This window comes from Aphelocoma coerulescens, chromosome 1, assembly GCF_041296385.1.
Source record: "Aphelocoma coerulescens isolate FSJ_1873_10779 chromosome 1, UR_Acoe_1.0, whole genome shotgun sequence".
NCBI classification, from domain to species: Eukaryota; Metazoa; Chordata; class Aves; order Passeriformes; family Corvidae; genus Aphelocoma; species Aphelocoma coerulescens.
In genome coordinates, this window is record NC_091013.1 from 13,484,592 (window position 1) to 13,499,436 (window position 14,845).

Here is a 14,845-nt window from a genome sequence, read left to right on the forward strand (position 1 = left end):
ATTAAAACATACAAAATACAAGTATTCATAAAAAATTTCAAATATACTTCAAACAATAACACAGCTTCCATATTCCAAACCATGACTGAATTGTTTGCCCACTGCTGTCCCACTGTGAGTGTTTCAGCAGAGGGGTACGGCTTGGCACAGCTCTGAATGCCAGAATGCTCATTGACTGATTGGGCAGGAAATAATACAGCTGCATTTAATACATTCCAGGACAGTTTTGGTGCTGAAGATGAAGTCATCCCTGAACATTCAAATATCTACTGGCATTAAATTATGCAGTCACAGAAAGTCAGACTGAGCAGCAGTTCAGACTGAAGGGAAGTCTCGAACTGTCTGCTTCATAAATTCCAGGAAGATATAAATATGCACAAAGAACATGACTGGAGTGAACTTCACTCCTTCTGGCACTGAGGGCTGGTAATAATCCCAGTAATTATTTTATGAGACATGGTAGTGAAAAATCCTAGGAAAAGCAGAAGACTAAAACAATGCTCTGCAAGGCAACTTGATACTTCATCCTGTTAATTTTATCAGTCCATACTCCCATTCCCTTACTTCACCAAAACCAAGGCAAACTGACTCACACTTGTTTGAGGCACAGAGACAGAAGATGAGATATTGTTGCTCTTGTGAGGTAATTTGCCAAGTTCCTTTCCTCATATTGATAATAAGATGGTTTAAAGGGAATAGTTCATTCTTTATTCACTTCTTTTTTTTAGCTCCAGCAACTTGCTTTCTCTACTGTTGGATCTTTTTACTTATGCTGTCAGATGAATTTTGCATTGATTGATTCCTCTGCTGCAACACTCAGTACTTTTATCTCTAGAATCACTCAGTTTAAAAGGGGAAGGTTGGGTCCCTTGGTTTTGGGAGAGATGGGTGGTAATACCTCATTGCTGACAGTATCACTTGTGTAAAGAAATATTTCTATACTACTCAGTAGTACTTTGAGCAACACATATTCCATATATCACACTCTCCATCGAGTGTTACCTATTTTTGAGACTTTTGCAATTCTGCTGCTGAAGTCTGGAAACATCTTAGTCTTATGTTTGGCTGCTGTCCAAAATTTGGGAGAGGATCACTCAGGAATTTTTTTTTTTAACTGAAGAAAATAAGCTCCTTTTTGTCAATAAAATAATGAACAAAAAGCAGTCAATACGCTGACAAGGCCTGTCTCATCAGTTTTGTGTCATCCAATTACCATCTCTGCAATCAACTTGAAACAGATTTTCATGTGATAAGTTTATGATAGGATTTAAAGCGTAGACTACCTAATAAAAATTCCAATTTTGCCATCTTACACAGAAGGGCTCACCATGTGTCAAGAGTGCCAGTGGAATTCATTATAAGCATACTTTGGAATGAAACAAGTTTCAGTTCAGTTAGAAGATTAGAAAGCAGGCATGTTTCCTTCTCAGTTATGAGGAGCCTTGATTTATTTTCTTTAAAGTGATAGCGAGTTCAGCAGATAGAACTCCGCATTCAGCATAAAGAAGTACACATCATGATGATAAACTATAATTGAGGTGCCCATGTAGACACACTAGAACAAAAGCAACTGCATATAGGACTGCAGAGTTCAAATTACAACTTAAAATTAATTAACAAAACTAGAAATCACATATCAGAAATGCATTTTCTTACATACATCAATCAAATAATTTCATAATTACCATTGAATTCTTCAACTTCCAGATCAGGTGCCACTGTATAGTACTGTTCACATAACATCTTAGCTGTTTCATAAGCATCTACAAAACAACACAACAAACACTGATTTATCAAAATCTTCTAGAGACGACCAGCAGTGTTCATCCTCTCTGTGAAAGACCACAAACAGAATACTCATTTTGAGCACTAGTTTACAAGCATGAAGCTGGTATCCAATCTAATCCCTTTTTCTCTGTACACTCATAGCCCAGTTGTCAGGAAAGGGAAAACTCTATCTAAAGCTCTAAAAAGAAAAGCACAGTACTGGAGGGAAGCTATTTTTCATCCTTGTTCAGGGCTTGAAAACCAGAAGGATATAATCTTAGGATGACCATAAAATCTAGTTATTTTTCATTCCCTTATTACAATTTAATACTTGCTCTTTCCATCTCAAATAAAAAAGGATGATATTGCAGCCATAAATTCAAGTTTTCCAAACACAATACTGTTTACAATACTTAATTTTCAAGGTCTTTTGGGGGAAAAGCTGAAATCTTTAAGATTCTTCATTCCTTCCTACTGAACCAAAAAAATTACTCCCCCTGAAAATACCTCCCCATAGCCCAAATCAGGCTTTATGTACTGCTAAAATACCAGTAGAAAGTTTAAGTTAAGCTTTGTCACTAGAGGTGTCCCTCAAGGTTCAATACTGGGCCCAGTATCGTTTAACTTATTCATCAGTGACTTGGAGGAAGGGGCAGAGGCCTCCTCAGCGAGTTCACTGATGGCACAAAGCTGGGAGGAGTGGCCGATACCCCCGAGAGCGGTGCAGCCCTTCAGAAGGGCCTTGACAGGCTGGAGAGATGGGCAGAGGAACGCTCTGAAACTCAGCCAGGGCAAATGCAGGGTCCTGCACCTGGGCAAGAACAACCCCAGGCACCAGCACAGGCTGGGGGCCGACCTGCTGGAAAGCAGCTCTGAGGAGAGGGACCTGGGGCTCCTGGTGGACAACGAGCTGTCCACGAGCCAGCAGTGCCCTGGGGGCCAGGAACACCAATGAATCCTGGGGTGCATTAGGAACAGCATTGCCAGCAGGTCAGGGAGGGGATCCTGCCCTGCTACTCAGCCCCAATGAGGTGTGTTTGGAGTGCTGTGTCCAGTTCTGGGTTCCTCAGGACAAGAGAGACATGGAGATCCTGGAGTGGGTCCAGTGGAGAGCAGCAAATATGGATTAAGGCCTGCAGCATCTCTCTTACCAGGAGAGACTGAGGGATTTGAGCCTGTTCAGCCCTGAGGAGAGACAACTGAGAGGGGACCTCATCAATGCCTAAGAGTATCTGAGGAGGAGGTGCCAAGAGGATGGAGCCTTTTGGAGGTTCTTTTCTGTGATGCTGAGCAATAGGACCAGAGGCAGAAACTGATGCACAGGAAGTTCCACCTGAACATGGGGAAGAATTCCCCTGTGCAGTGACCAAGCACTGGCACAGATTGCCCAGAGAGGGTGTGGAGTCTCCCTCACTGGAGATGTTCAAGAACCATCTGGACACAATCCTGTGCCATGTGATCTGGGATGAGCAGGGAGGTTGGACCACATGATCCATTGTGCTCCTTTCCAACCTGACCCATTCTGGGATTCTATATTTGAAAGATTTCTTACTGGTTTCTTAGCAAATCTAGGTCAGTCTGAGTGCAGTCTAACATTTCATCTTCCTCTAAAACCCAACTCTTTGGCAGAGTGCTAAGACTGTGAAAGAGACTGTGAAGTTCAAAACATGCTTCATGGTGTGGATGGAGATAAAGTAGCAACAAGAGTGAGGGATCTGTTGGTAATCTAAAATCCTGGCTCCAGGAACAAACCTGAATTTGCCGTCAGCTCAAAAGTCTTAAGTGAGACAGAGACAGCCACTTCACGCAGCACAGACACAACACCTGGTGTAGCTGCTTGAAGCAAGAAGTGGCTAAATAATTTCTTCAATGTTTGAAGGGCATACAGAGCTTGTAGCTGCCACATATAATACCACATCAACATTTTAACTGATAAACAGCCCAGAATGCTGCCTGTGAACCAGAACATTTGGGAGCTAGCACAGCATACAGAACATAAATTAACCCCTCCACCATTCTACAAGGAAAGGCCTCAATCACCTTGACTCTTTGACAGGACTATACAACCCCTGTCTTTAAGGACATTTCATTTCTTTGAGGCAACACTGGACACTGTTGGCTACACCCTTGTTTGCTCAGTGCTGTGTAAGACCTATTTTAGCTACTTGCTTGAAAACTGGACTTAGCACCTTCTGACACTATGTACTCCCCTGTCCAAGGCAGCAAATATGAATCTGATGATCAAAATTGATTCAAATATTGCTATTGGTAGGAAAAGCTAAATAAACAACATGGCTGTAACATATACAATGCTGACACCAAAGTGGAGTACGGTCAATCAAAACAAAAAATAAGCTGCTGAAAAAGGCCACCTTAGGAGCCAAGAAGAGCTAGAAAAAAAGCTGTAAGAGAGCTGTAAAAAGCATTACAAAGTAAGCTATCATGCAGGTCAGACTTTGAGATAAGAAAGGTTTCCCTCTCCCTTCACCAAAGGCTGAGAGAAAGTGAAGGGGAGAAATGCATTCTTCCCCCCTTTCCAGCTGCACTAACAGCAGCAAAGGATAGAGCCTGGAATTCTCTCCTACAGCAAGACCTGCATTTGCAAACAGATACACCCAGAGTGTGAACCTCCCACAGAGAAATTCTTGAAGCAGCCAGCATTGCCTCATGCCTGCTTGTTAACATTCTGAAAGCATGTGAACATTCACAACTCAGAGCAAACAGGACTTCAGTGTGACTGTGCCAGATCAGTCAGGTGCAACCATCACATCCATGTCTTCTGCAGGAGACAGAACAGGCTGTGGTATGATCAGATGACAGAGGAATGAGGAGTTTCACCCGGATATCTGTACACCCGAGGACATTTACAGAAAGGCCTAGCTAAAGCAAACTAAACCAAATGGCAATTTCACTTACTCTCAGTTTTCTGTAGTAACAGCATGAGATACAAAGGCAGTACATGAGAACCTGCTTCTAAGTATTTCAGGAAAAAAACAACTAAAGTTTAACAAAACATTTAGACACTTCATCTGATATTTAAAAGTACAGATTAAAGCTATTAAAAATCAAATTGTTTTCTTAGTTCTGTTAACAGACCAAAAGTTTCTCTCTTCTCAATAATGAAGACATTAGAAAGCCTCAATAAGCCCAGGGCTTTATTGTGAGCAACTGCAGAGCTTTCATTTATTAAAATAAGAAAAGAGAAATGGATTTAAATCATCTTCAGTCTCTTGTATCTCAATAACATATTTCTGCATATTTTAAGTTGGGGGATTTCAGTCAACAAAAATATTAACTTCATCTTACCTTTAACCACCTCTGCCACATCACAATTAGGATCAATACTTCCAATATGTTTGGGATGAGCAGGATTAATATCTCCACCAAACAGAAGTGCTAAAATAAAAAAGAAATGGTAGTAAATTATTTATTACCCTTGAGGCAGCCCAGAAAGTTTCAATCTGATGGTATCAGAGGCTTCCTGGATACTGCATCATTTTGTAAAAAGATACTCTAGCAAATTGCTAGAATCCTCATTTGGGAAGACTACTTGTCTAACTGCTCATTTTCCCCTTTTTTTTCTAGTCTTTACAGTTAAGACTAGTTAAAACAGAATTTGTGATGTAGGAAGGTTAAGGTGAAAACCCACATTTCAAAGCAGATTATCAAAAATTAGATAAAATTTAAATGTAAAATGCCATTCTGCCAGAACAGAAGCACTCACAACAATGAAAACATTACAGTAAAAAGGACTGCAGAACTGTAAGGCATCATTAAAAGCCTTTTACACTCACCTAAGCTGCAATTTCACAGCTGGCACAGAGGTCTCACTCACTCACTCGACTTTCTCCCTGGATCTCAGCAGTATGATCCCCACTCCCTCTTTGCACAAGGGTCTGGTACTCACCAGACCCTTCACCAAGAGTTTAAAGAAGACTCCCAAAGAAGTAGAAAGGTTTTATACCTTATTTCAGGAGTGATTTTCTGCTATTTTAGCAAGTTAGTGAGCTCTGACATGAAGCAGGTGCAGCATGAGGTGAGCAAAAGTCCAGATCTGAAAGCTTTTCCTACCCTGGGCACAGCAAGCTCATACACTGGGTACTGTGTCCTTGCAGAATGGTGCTGAAAGAAACAGTCTGCCAGGAATGTAGGAACAGAAATGCAAACTACGTAAAAACTTGGGTTTGCATTCTGCTTTCCAATTATCTTTTTCTTCAGTGCTTCAAGATTAATATTTGCCATCACAGACAGACCACTAACACTGCTAACACACAGACATTAGACAAAGTTAACTAAACTTTAAGCACCTACAAGCATTTTTAAGCTCCAATCAGTTAAAGAAGAGGATCCATAGGAAAAGCTAGTTCAGTTCAATGAATCAAGTTTAATATTTTAGAATTAGTGCAAATTATGCTAGCACTCAGCCCAAGAATTCTATTAGGACAATGTTTGTTCTCTATTGCTAGAACTCTTCTATGAGAGCCTTTAAACTTGGTTTTACGTCTGTCATTTGTCTGCCCAGGTACAAGTAAGGAAAAAACTGTACATTTATCTCATTTTGTATGCTTTGCCACATTCAAGTTATCTGTGCACACACAGCAAGGCATTTGTTAGTCACACAAAAGGTTACTGGAAAGACACACAACTTGTAGTAAAACACCACATACTACAGTACTCCAGGGTCTGCATTTTCTGTAGCGTACAACAATTTCTAAGAGCTCAGAAAAGCAGAATACTGAGCAGAGAATGAAGCTCTAGAGCTAAAAGGCACAAGACACACTAAAACAGATCAGAAGACTGTCCTTAACTTCACACAGATCACTTTCTGCATGGTTGCACATACTAGTTAATAGGAGCTGTGCAAGTAACTCCCTTCACTCTGTAATATGAATATAAAAAAGTGAGTTTATTAGTAACAACAAATGAAACAGAACCTAATGACAAAGGATTTTCAGCATTTATCCATAAATAGGAAATAGGAAGTATGGGAAGATGAGATATAATCAGTTAGAAATACTCAATCTCTTTAGAAGGCAAGAAAGTCTAGATAACCTGCTGGAAAAAACAGTATGTATAGCACATAACCTATTCAAAATTTATGGCATCTTTGCATTTCACTGTGAAATAAATATGAGCTCTACAAACTATGTTGAAAGCTCTGTGAGCAGAAAGATACAGCTACTCTACTACTATCTAAAAATACTTCATGTATCACTTCACAAGCCATCTCAGCCAACAAGACCAAAAAGCGACAGCCACACTAACAAAGACTAACAATTCTAAAAGAAAGCACACGGGTGTTTTGGATTCATTTCTGATCACTGCAAAGTACCAAATTAACCAGTTGCCAGTATATCTTTTACCATAAGTAGCACAGAATAGTCATGAGTAAGGAAAAAAAAACAAAACAAAGCTTCAGGTTTACAAGCAGTAATGAATGAGTTTTCAAAGAAGAGAAAAGCAATTACTTACTGTGTTGGTTAATGAGCATACGGAAAGAGATGCGGTTGGTGTAGAATCTATCTAGAAAATACTGGATGTTACTGCTAACAAATGGGTCAAACCCATATTTTTCCTTGTATTCAATCACCCCTTGCGCCATGGTTGGAACCACATCATTGTGTCTGTTCCTGACTTTAATTAAAACATCTAAAAAGCTACAGGAAACAAAAATAGAAACAGATTGTTAGAAGTAAAATTAAACTTAACAACAGCATAACCATATTATCTGTTGACTACCCCTCCCAGTCAATAACAAAGTATCAGAGGAAAAATACAAAAACATAGTACCTCAATAAGCCTATTTAAAGAGAAGTATTTGAGCAACCTCTCACTCACAAGACCTGTGAAGCATTTAGAGCCCCAAATTAAGTTATTCCTCTCCCAAACATTCCTTGAAATTAAATCAATTTCTCTTCACCATTGATGGATAGCAAAAGATTCTCTTTCACCGTAATCACATGCAGTATGATAACTCTCATCCCCTGCAACTTCTAACAGTAGCTGGGAGATTGGAAAGGAAACTCAGGAAAAACAACCTGACCACCCTTTATAATGTCTTTAGAAAAATTCATGTTTTCTTCCCAACACCTAAACCCACACAGTTAACTTCGAATGCATTTCCTTCACCTGGCATCTCTTGGGCTAAGTTAGAATCTCAGGACAAGTAATTGTGTGACTCTTGTTCAATTTCCTCTCACACCACTGGATGGCAGAGCAAATACAACGGAGCTCTCCTCCGGAGCTCGGCAAATTTTGGGATAACACTAACACTCCCATTGCTTTTAGCAAGCATTTCCTTTGAAACAGCTTGGAGGATTTCTGTTTCTCCTGCCGAAGCAGCTCAACACCTATGATCTTCAATGTGCTCATCCTTTTTTCCCCCACATGGTAACTCATACATACTTGAAATATCAATTATTAATAGCTTTCTATTAAACATGGAAAATCAGTACTACTCAACACTGCTACATTCTCCAATATTAATGTTAACACCACAATGTTTATGTAATGCTGTTCTATAAAGTACAAATGGTGAAATGCAGCTTTCCAAAGAAAGCACAGCTGGAAGAGCTGTTCAGCTATGCCTGTATCTGCAACTCTACAGATCCTTTTTCAAAAAACAGCAGCAGCAGAACATACTTGGTAGATCTGTAATGAATACTGATTATAAACGTATTAATTATTTCTATCAGAAGTAGAATATACACCAGCTAAGGAAAGAATCACAGAAATTATTGAAAGGTCATCTACTCCAATGCCCCTGCAAATGAGCAGGGGAAAGAACAGACTATGTAAAGTAAAAAAGACCAGCCATTTAAATCTGATGCTTTCTTCCTTTTCAGCACCACTTAGTCAAGACAATTTTTTTATACCATTCTCAACAAGTGACATACTTCTGAAATAATTTCTCCTACTCTACACTGCCAGCTGCAAAGGAATGTAGGGTTCCTTATTACTACTTTTTTCATGATCTTAAGTCTAGCTATCAGTTTTTGCCTGTGTGTTAACAAACAGCTCAGCAGTCTTTCAACACTCCTCTGTTGCATAGGAAAGGGGAAGTTTCAGCTGCCTAATTCCCCATTCTAAATACTATCACAGTACAGAATGACTGCTTTCTTACTCACCGGTCTTGCTGACTGGGCAGCTTAGAACATTTAATGCTTAAAAGGTTTATCGACTTTTTATGTTTATTCAGTCTTGAATCTGTGTGATCTGTTGCCACTGAGAGGTGATGTTAGTTTTAGAGACTGGTGCCTGGCTGTACTTGTACTGCTTCTCTGTTTCTGAGCAACAAGACCCTAGTGAAGAGCAGAGCTGGAAGCAGCACTTACAGTCGTGTCTGAAACAGAACTGACAACACTGTCTCCTGACAGTTGCTCTGCTATTTGTTTTTAAATACCTCCACTATCCACGATATATACCTGATGCCAAGAGGGCAAATTGTTCACTGATATCCCACTACTGAAGTGCTTAAATGCACAGAGCATGCCAAAGGACAAAGGGCTTAGGTTTATCTGCTGCAGACCAGCAAAATCATAGCTGAAGCTTAATCAGCATATAAATAAATATATAATAAAGTAATTCCTTATTATTGCACTGATATGGCAAACTTCCTGTTCCATCTTCCAAGATAACCAAGTTCACTCATGTGTTTCCATCAAGCAGATGCTTTTAAAGGAGTGAACACAAGAAGCAAACACAAGAAGCATATAGACACATTTGGAGTAGCAGGGCAGAAATCAGAACACATCTCCTTAATCTTAACACTCATTCCTTACAGTCCTTCTACCCACTACACCCCTGAAAGACACAAAGCTTTTATTGTACTCAAACTGTGGGAGACCATATTAAGAAATTTTTAAACTGCTTATGGGATTTACTGGGAATAATCCAGAACAACTCTGAAAATTTTATTTGCCAATTACTTTTTTTCCCCCCACAATTCTGTTTTTTTTCCAAAACCATGAAGAATAAATGATGTAGCTGGTTCTACAAATGAGAAATTATTAATATGAAGTTACTTTAGTTAAGTGAGCTTCAGTGCTTTCTGTTAATATACAAGAACATTTAAGGCATTACCACAGGTGTTCAATAAATGAAGGCTAAAAAATTCTGCAAAGACAAAAATAACTTGTGTTGTGACATTCATTAATTAACTTCCTAATAACCTGTATATATTATTCTGTTTTGATCTATCATTATAGTGCAAGAAAACAAGCATAAGAAAGTCAGTATGAAGACAAAGGGAATTTTCTTTTTATGTCTCTTATGGATAGTATTATCTGAAAGATGAAAACCAAGAAAGTAATGAATAGAGTAAAAACCCTTTTAAATGCAACAGATGCAATGGCTTGGGGTTTTTTTTAAATGGCTGCTCTTTTTTGAAGCAGTGTTAGCTGGCAGCTGAGTATCACCAGAAACAGAGGTAAAAGTTCACACCGAAAGATTTCTCTACTAGAAAGTGTATCTACTTCCAAAGTTCAAAACTAACTAAAGTATCATTTCATCTTACATAAAAGTAACAAATGGCACCTTCGTAATCAAAAATAGAGCAGTATTTACTCAGGTTAAACTGCTTACAGAACCACTATTTTAACTGCAGTGCTGCAGAAAGGAAGGCTCCTTGTTTACTAAGCTCCTTGTGTGTGTTATCTCAGACATGTTGGCAGCTGATGGCCTCAGTGCCTCCCAGCTCCAGGACACTCCCCCGCACATCCTCCCTTGAGGGGGCCACAAAGAGAAAAATCAGCAAAGAAACTCGGGGGTGTAGAGGCTGCACTAAGTGTCCTTTGAGAGCACATGTGAACAGCATATTTTACAAACCCTTCAATTTTTGAAACACAGCTCCCACCTCGATGTGTTTACTGGAGGCATATTGACATCTTGGGAAATTTCCAACACTTCTGCCAGCTTACACCCTTCACCAAGCGTGGACACCTTATCTTAGGGCTCCTGTTATCACACTGTTTGGCAGAACTGCAGAAAAACTTCCACCTGACCTCTCTACAGCTCAAAAAAGATATTTGTGTTATCAAAAATGTAAAACTAACCTACCATTTGGCAAGTGCCCACACTACTGACAGTGACAGTAATGTGGCAATGTTGCAGTAAGGCTTCATAAGGTCTGCCAACCAACAGAAGGCAACAAACTGAAACGCATCAGAAAAACGCCGAGGCAAAAAAATCTCTTCAAAGGACTTTGTCCAACATTCACAAAAAGGTAATACTCATGAACATCCATCTGCCCTCAAATTCATTACATTAGGAGCAGAGAGAAGTTGGGCCACTCTGAAAAACATCAGCTTTAGTTTAGTCTCTGCATGTACTTCTATAACCACTCACCCTTTCCATTGCAGGGGCACTGCTGGCTGTCTTTGCTGGCCACACACTGTGACACTTCAGGGACCACAGAGCTAAAAGTGGGCTATTCTTCTATCTCCTTGGAGTCAGGCTCATAGCCCTCCACATTCTTCCACTACATCAATTTCCCAATTCACTTCACTGTGTGGCTTTACACACAGCTGTGCCAGTACATGGATGACATCTGCAATACTATAACACTAATACAGAAAATGGTTTCCTCAGAAAGAGAGCCCAGACTCTGAGAATACCAGAGCAGACTCCCAGACAAGCAGAGATGGTAACACAAATAGAGGACAATTTTCTGCTCAATTGATAAAAGCATTGCACCATTTTAGAAAGCAGTAATTGAAGAACTACTGGCAACATTGATAGAGCACATCTGTGGATACACAACCTCCATGAACGACCAGTTTAGCTCCCCTTCTCTCCTGCACTACTGTAACCCTGATTAGCCAGAACAGAAAGTGAAGCCACCTCAGCTGACAGGAAGTCTACCAGGGCACTCTTTAATTTCCAAAAATCAACTGCTCTGTTATGCTTCATGTTTTGAGTGTCTGAGGTCAACATGACATTCAGCTCCAAAAAGAAGCTGCTGGGATGGGTACTGGAACAGAGACACTTCCACCCGGGCAAGACTCACATCTTGTGACACTAATTAAGCTAAAGAGAGAAGAGATGGGCGCCATCATGAAATGCCTAAATCACCTGATGCCCCACAGGACTCTGACAAGGATGGGCATTCGATGACCAAAGAATGCAAGGTTGGGTCTTCTGTACTACAAGCCATATAATCTGTAACATTAATATGTAAAATGTGCTGTTCTACAGCATGTGCCACACAGGAACAGGACAGTGGAGAGGAGCCAAGACATAAAGCCTCCTCCCATCCCTTATTAAAGGCTGCTCTTGGCAAGGTACTCAGCGATACCCCACAGATACTGCCTGCACAAAAAAGGCTTTGGTCCAAAGGACCAGACATACCTTATAAACCTCCAGGTTTTTCTTTAAGCAAACCAATCTGGTTGAAAAAAAGAACTATTCCTATTCATGCATCCTTAAAGACACTTACACAATGTCCCAGATAATGGCTCAAATTCCATATGTAATGATATGTGCAATCAGAAAAGAACAGAAAACTTTTCTACAAACTTAAATGAACTCCGAGATGTGGGTTTTTTCCCCACTGAGAAGAAGCTCTTTACCTACCAGCATTCCTGATACTTTCTGACCATACTGACACACTTCTGACCACAAGACATAAAAGTAGGATAGGACTAGATAGCAGCAACATGGAATACTGACACAGGAGTTGAAAAATTTATTAGATTTATCTGTGGGTTATTATAAGATAAATATGGACATAATTATGAGTATTTTTGAAAGATGCAGTTTGTAACTAATATTAAAAAAATCCTAATTACAGTTCAATATGCAGTTAAATGGCTTAGCTTTCAGTAGGTTAGGAACAGATGACATCCCAGAGCAAGAAAGTAAATCTGACTTTCTAATCTTAGGTAGCCTATCCAATACTGCCAAAAAAAACCAAATCTGCTCTTTAATTGGATAATACGTTTTTAATATCTTTTCACAGGCCAAATGCAGTACAGAAGACAACTCTTACTGTCAAAGACCCTAGCTGGACTTCACTTCAATAGGTAGCAATAAATTCCAAGCATCCTTATTATATGCGCTTAATTACATAGAATACAATAATTGCAAGATTGCAAAGCTTTTAACAAACAGTTATACTGAATGATATTGATATTTGCTTCATTATGAAATATTTGTTCTACCATACTCATATAGAGCATCGCAAACAATGCTTGCAGTTGCCACGAAACAATATCAAGAATGCCATATCCATACGGCAGAATTAGATAATTCATGTGTTAATTATGAGACTCTCAAAATAGATCTCCAAGAGAACATCAGCCTTCATAAATATATGTATTTATTATATTGTGATCTACCTTGAACCTCTGAAGTTCCTAAAAAGCTGAAATTCAGTTGCCTAAATACAGAACACCAAAGATGGTTTCAGAAGCTACATAACCACCTTGCCTCAACCCACCCCCGGGACATTACAGGCTTAAGAGGACCTGTGTTACACTTGCCAGGCTCACATAGGTGTTTAGGACAGCTCAGGCCATCTCAAAGGGCAACAGACATCTAAGTTTTGGCAACTTCATCCCACAAAGGAAAGCCTGCTGATAAACTAGTCACAAACAGAAATTCCTGTGTCATCAGCAAACAGTAAATACAGAATCACAAAATCTAACAGATAGAGGTGGTTGAAAAATTGATTTATCCTCTACAGAATAAGCACACCTAGAATGCCACTAAAAACTATCTAATCTATTTATAAAAGCTTTTAAAATGGGATGCTCTATGGCCTTCAGTCTGTTCTCATTAATATTACAATCTTTACTTTTGCCCTGCACACATTCTCAACTTTAATAAAAACCAGTTCTTCAGTTCTCCAGTTCGAGCAACCAATTATCCTTTATTACAGTGGCCTTATTTTTTTGGCACACACAGACTTCCAGTGTCTCCAGTGTCTTTTTTTTGCCAGTCCAAACGAATGAGTTCAGCATTATTCAGAGTCTCTAAATCTTGTTCCTTTCACATCAATACTGTCCATGAGTGTTTTAATTTCTTAAAAGCTAGTACCCAGAACTGCAGGCAGCATTCCAGCTTAGGACTCACACTGAGTAAATGGTTACTTTCCCCTTGTTCAATAGCACTACAATTCAGTCAGTCAGTGATCCTTATGGCTCCTACAGCTCTGCCATGACAAGGAGCAACAAGTTAACTTGGTACTCCTGCACTTGAGCTTCTCCTACACATATTGGTTGGTACACAAAAGCTAAAGTGTCAAGACCTCAAATAACATGCCCACAATCAAAAGAGTGGAACATCTGAAACGCGCCACCTCCTAAAACCCTTATTTAACCTAATGTAACATCACAGTTAATGTATCTGAAGTTTGCTGAAGGCAAAGCACCATTTTTGCACAGCACAGGCCACATGGTGCACAAACAGAGCAAGATGTTTTATGAAACGCTCTATAAAGCGCTGCTTGATCATACAGGATTTCAGAGTTTAAAAAGAAATCCAAAAGACAAACTACCCTAAGAAAGCTAATTAATGGAACAAAAAACCTGCAAGAAGTAATACCCTGAAAGAAAGTTGACTGCTATAGGTACAGGGTAGCAACAGACTTCAGTGCTGGGCAGGTGTGTGTGTGTCTTTTGGTTGCTTTGTTTTCAAGTCTCTGATGCATATGTTGCACCTGCTGTTCTCACATGCGGGGTTCTTTTCTGTTTTATGTGTACACATTTCAGGGAAACATTCTAATGACAATTTCAATATGATTTTGTTGATAAAAAAAATTGCCTAAATTTTCCTTTCTTCTCAAGTAATGTTATTCAGTGAGCTAGGTGAACACCACTAACTGAAATCCATTAAAAAATCTTTTAGATAAAAACAATGACTGACACATTAGAATGCTTTCAAACTGAAAAAAAAATTAAACTATTAATGTGTTAACAGACTTTATACACAACAGAGCACTAAGCTCAATGTATACTAAAGTGACATTTTAGTCTTAAGTATCTGATATGCAAGTATAGTCTCACATCCACGTTCTTTTCTCAATACAGCCTTGGAGGAAGCATTTCATGCCATTTCTTAAACTACCATCTGCATAAAT

The 14,845-nt window shown here is 39.3% G+C and overlaps 1 protein-coding gene across 2 annotated transcripts in view; it reads right to left on the reverse strand.

Annotated features, from left to right (window-relative positions):
• PDK3 (pyruvate dehydrogenase kinase 3) overlaps positions 1 to 14,845 on the reverse strand; it is a 55,159-nt gene that overhangs the window by 14,304 nt on the left and 26,010 nt on the right. For both annotated transcript variants that reach the window (XM_069035180.1, XM_069035263.1), the window contains 3 exons: positions 7,240 to 7,424; positions 5,074 to 5,163; positions 1,686 to 1,763 (listed from right to left, as the gene is read on the reverse strand). In XM_069035180.1, coding sequence (XP_068891281.1) covers positions 1,686 to 1,763; positions 5,074 to 5,163; positions 7,240 to 7,424 — 353 coding nt within the window. The remainder of the gene's footprint in view (positions 1 to 1,685; positions 1,764 to 5,073; positions 5,164 to 7,239; positions 7,425 to 14,845) is intronic.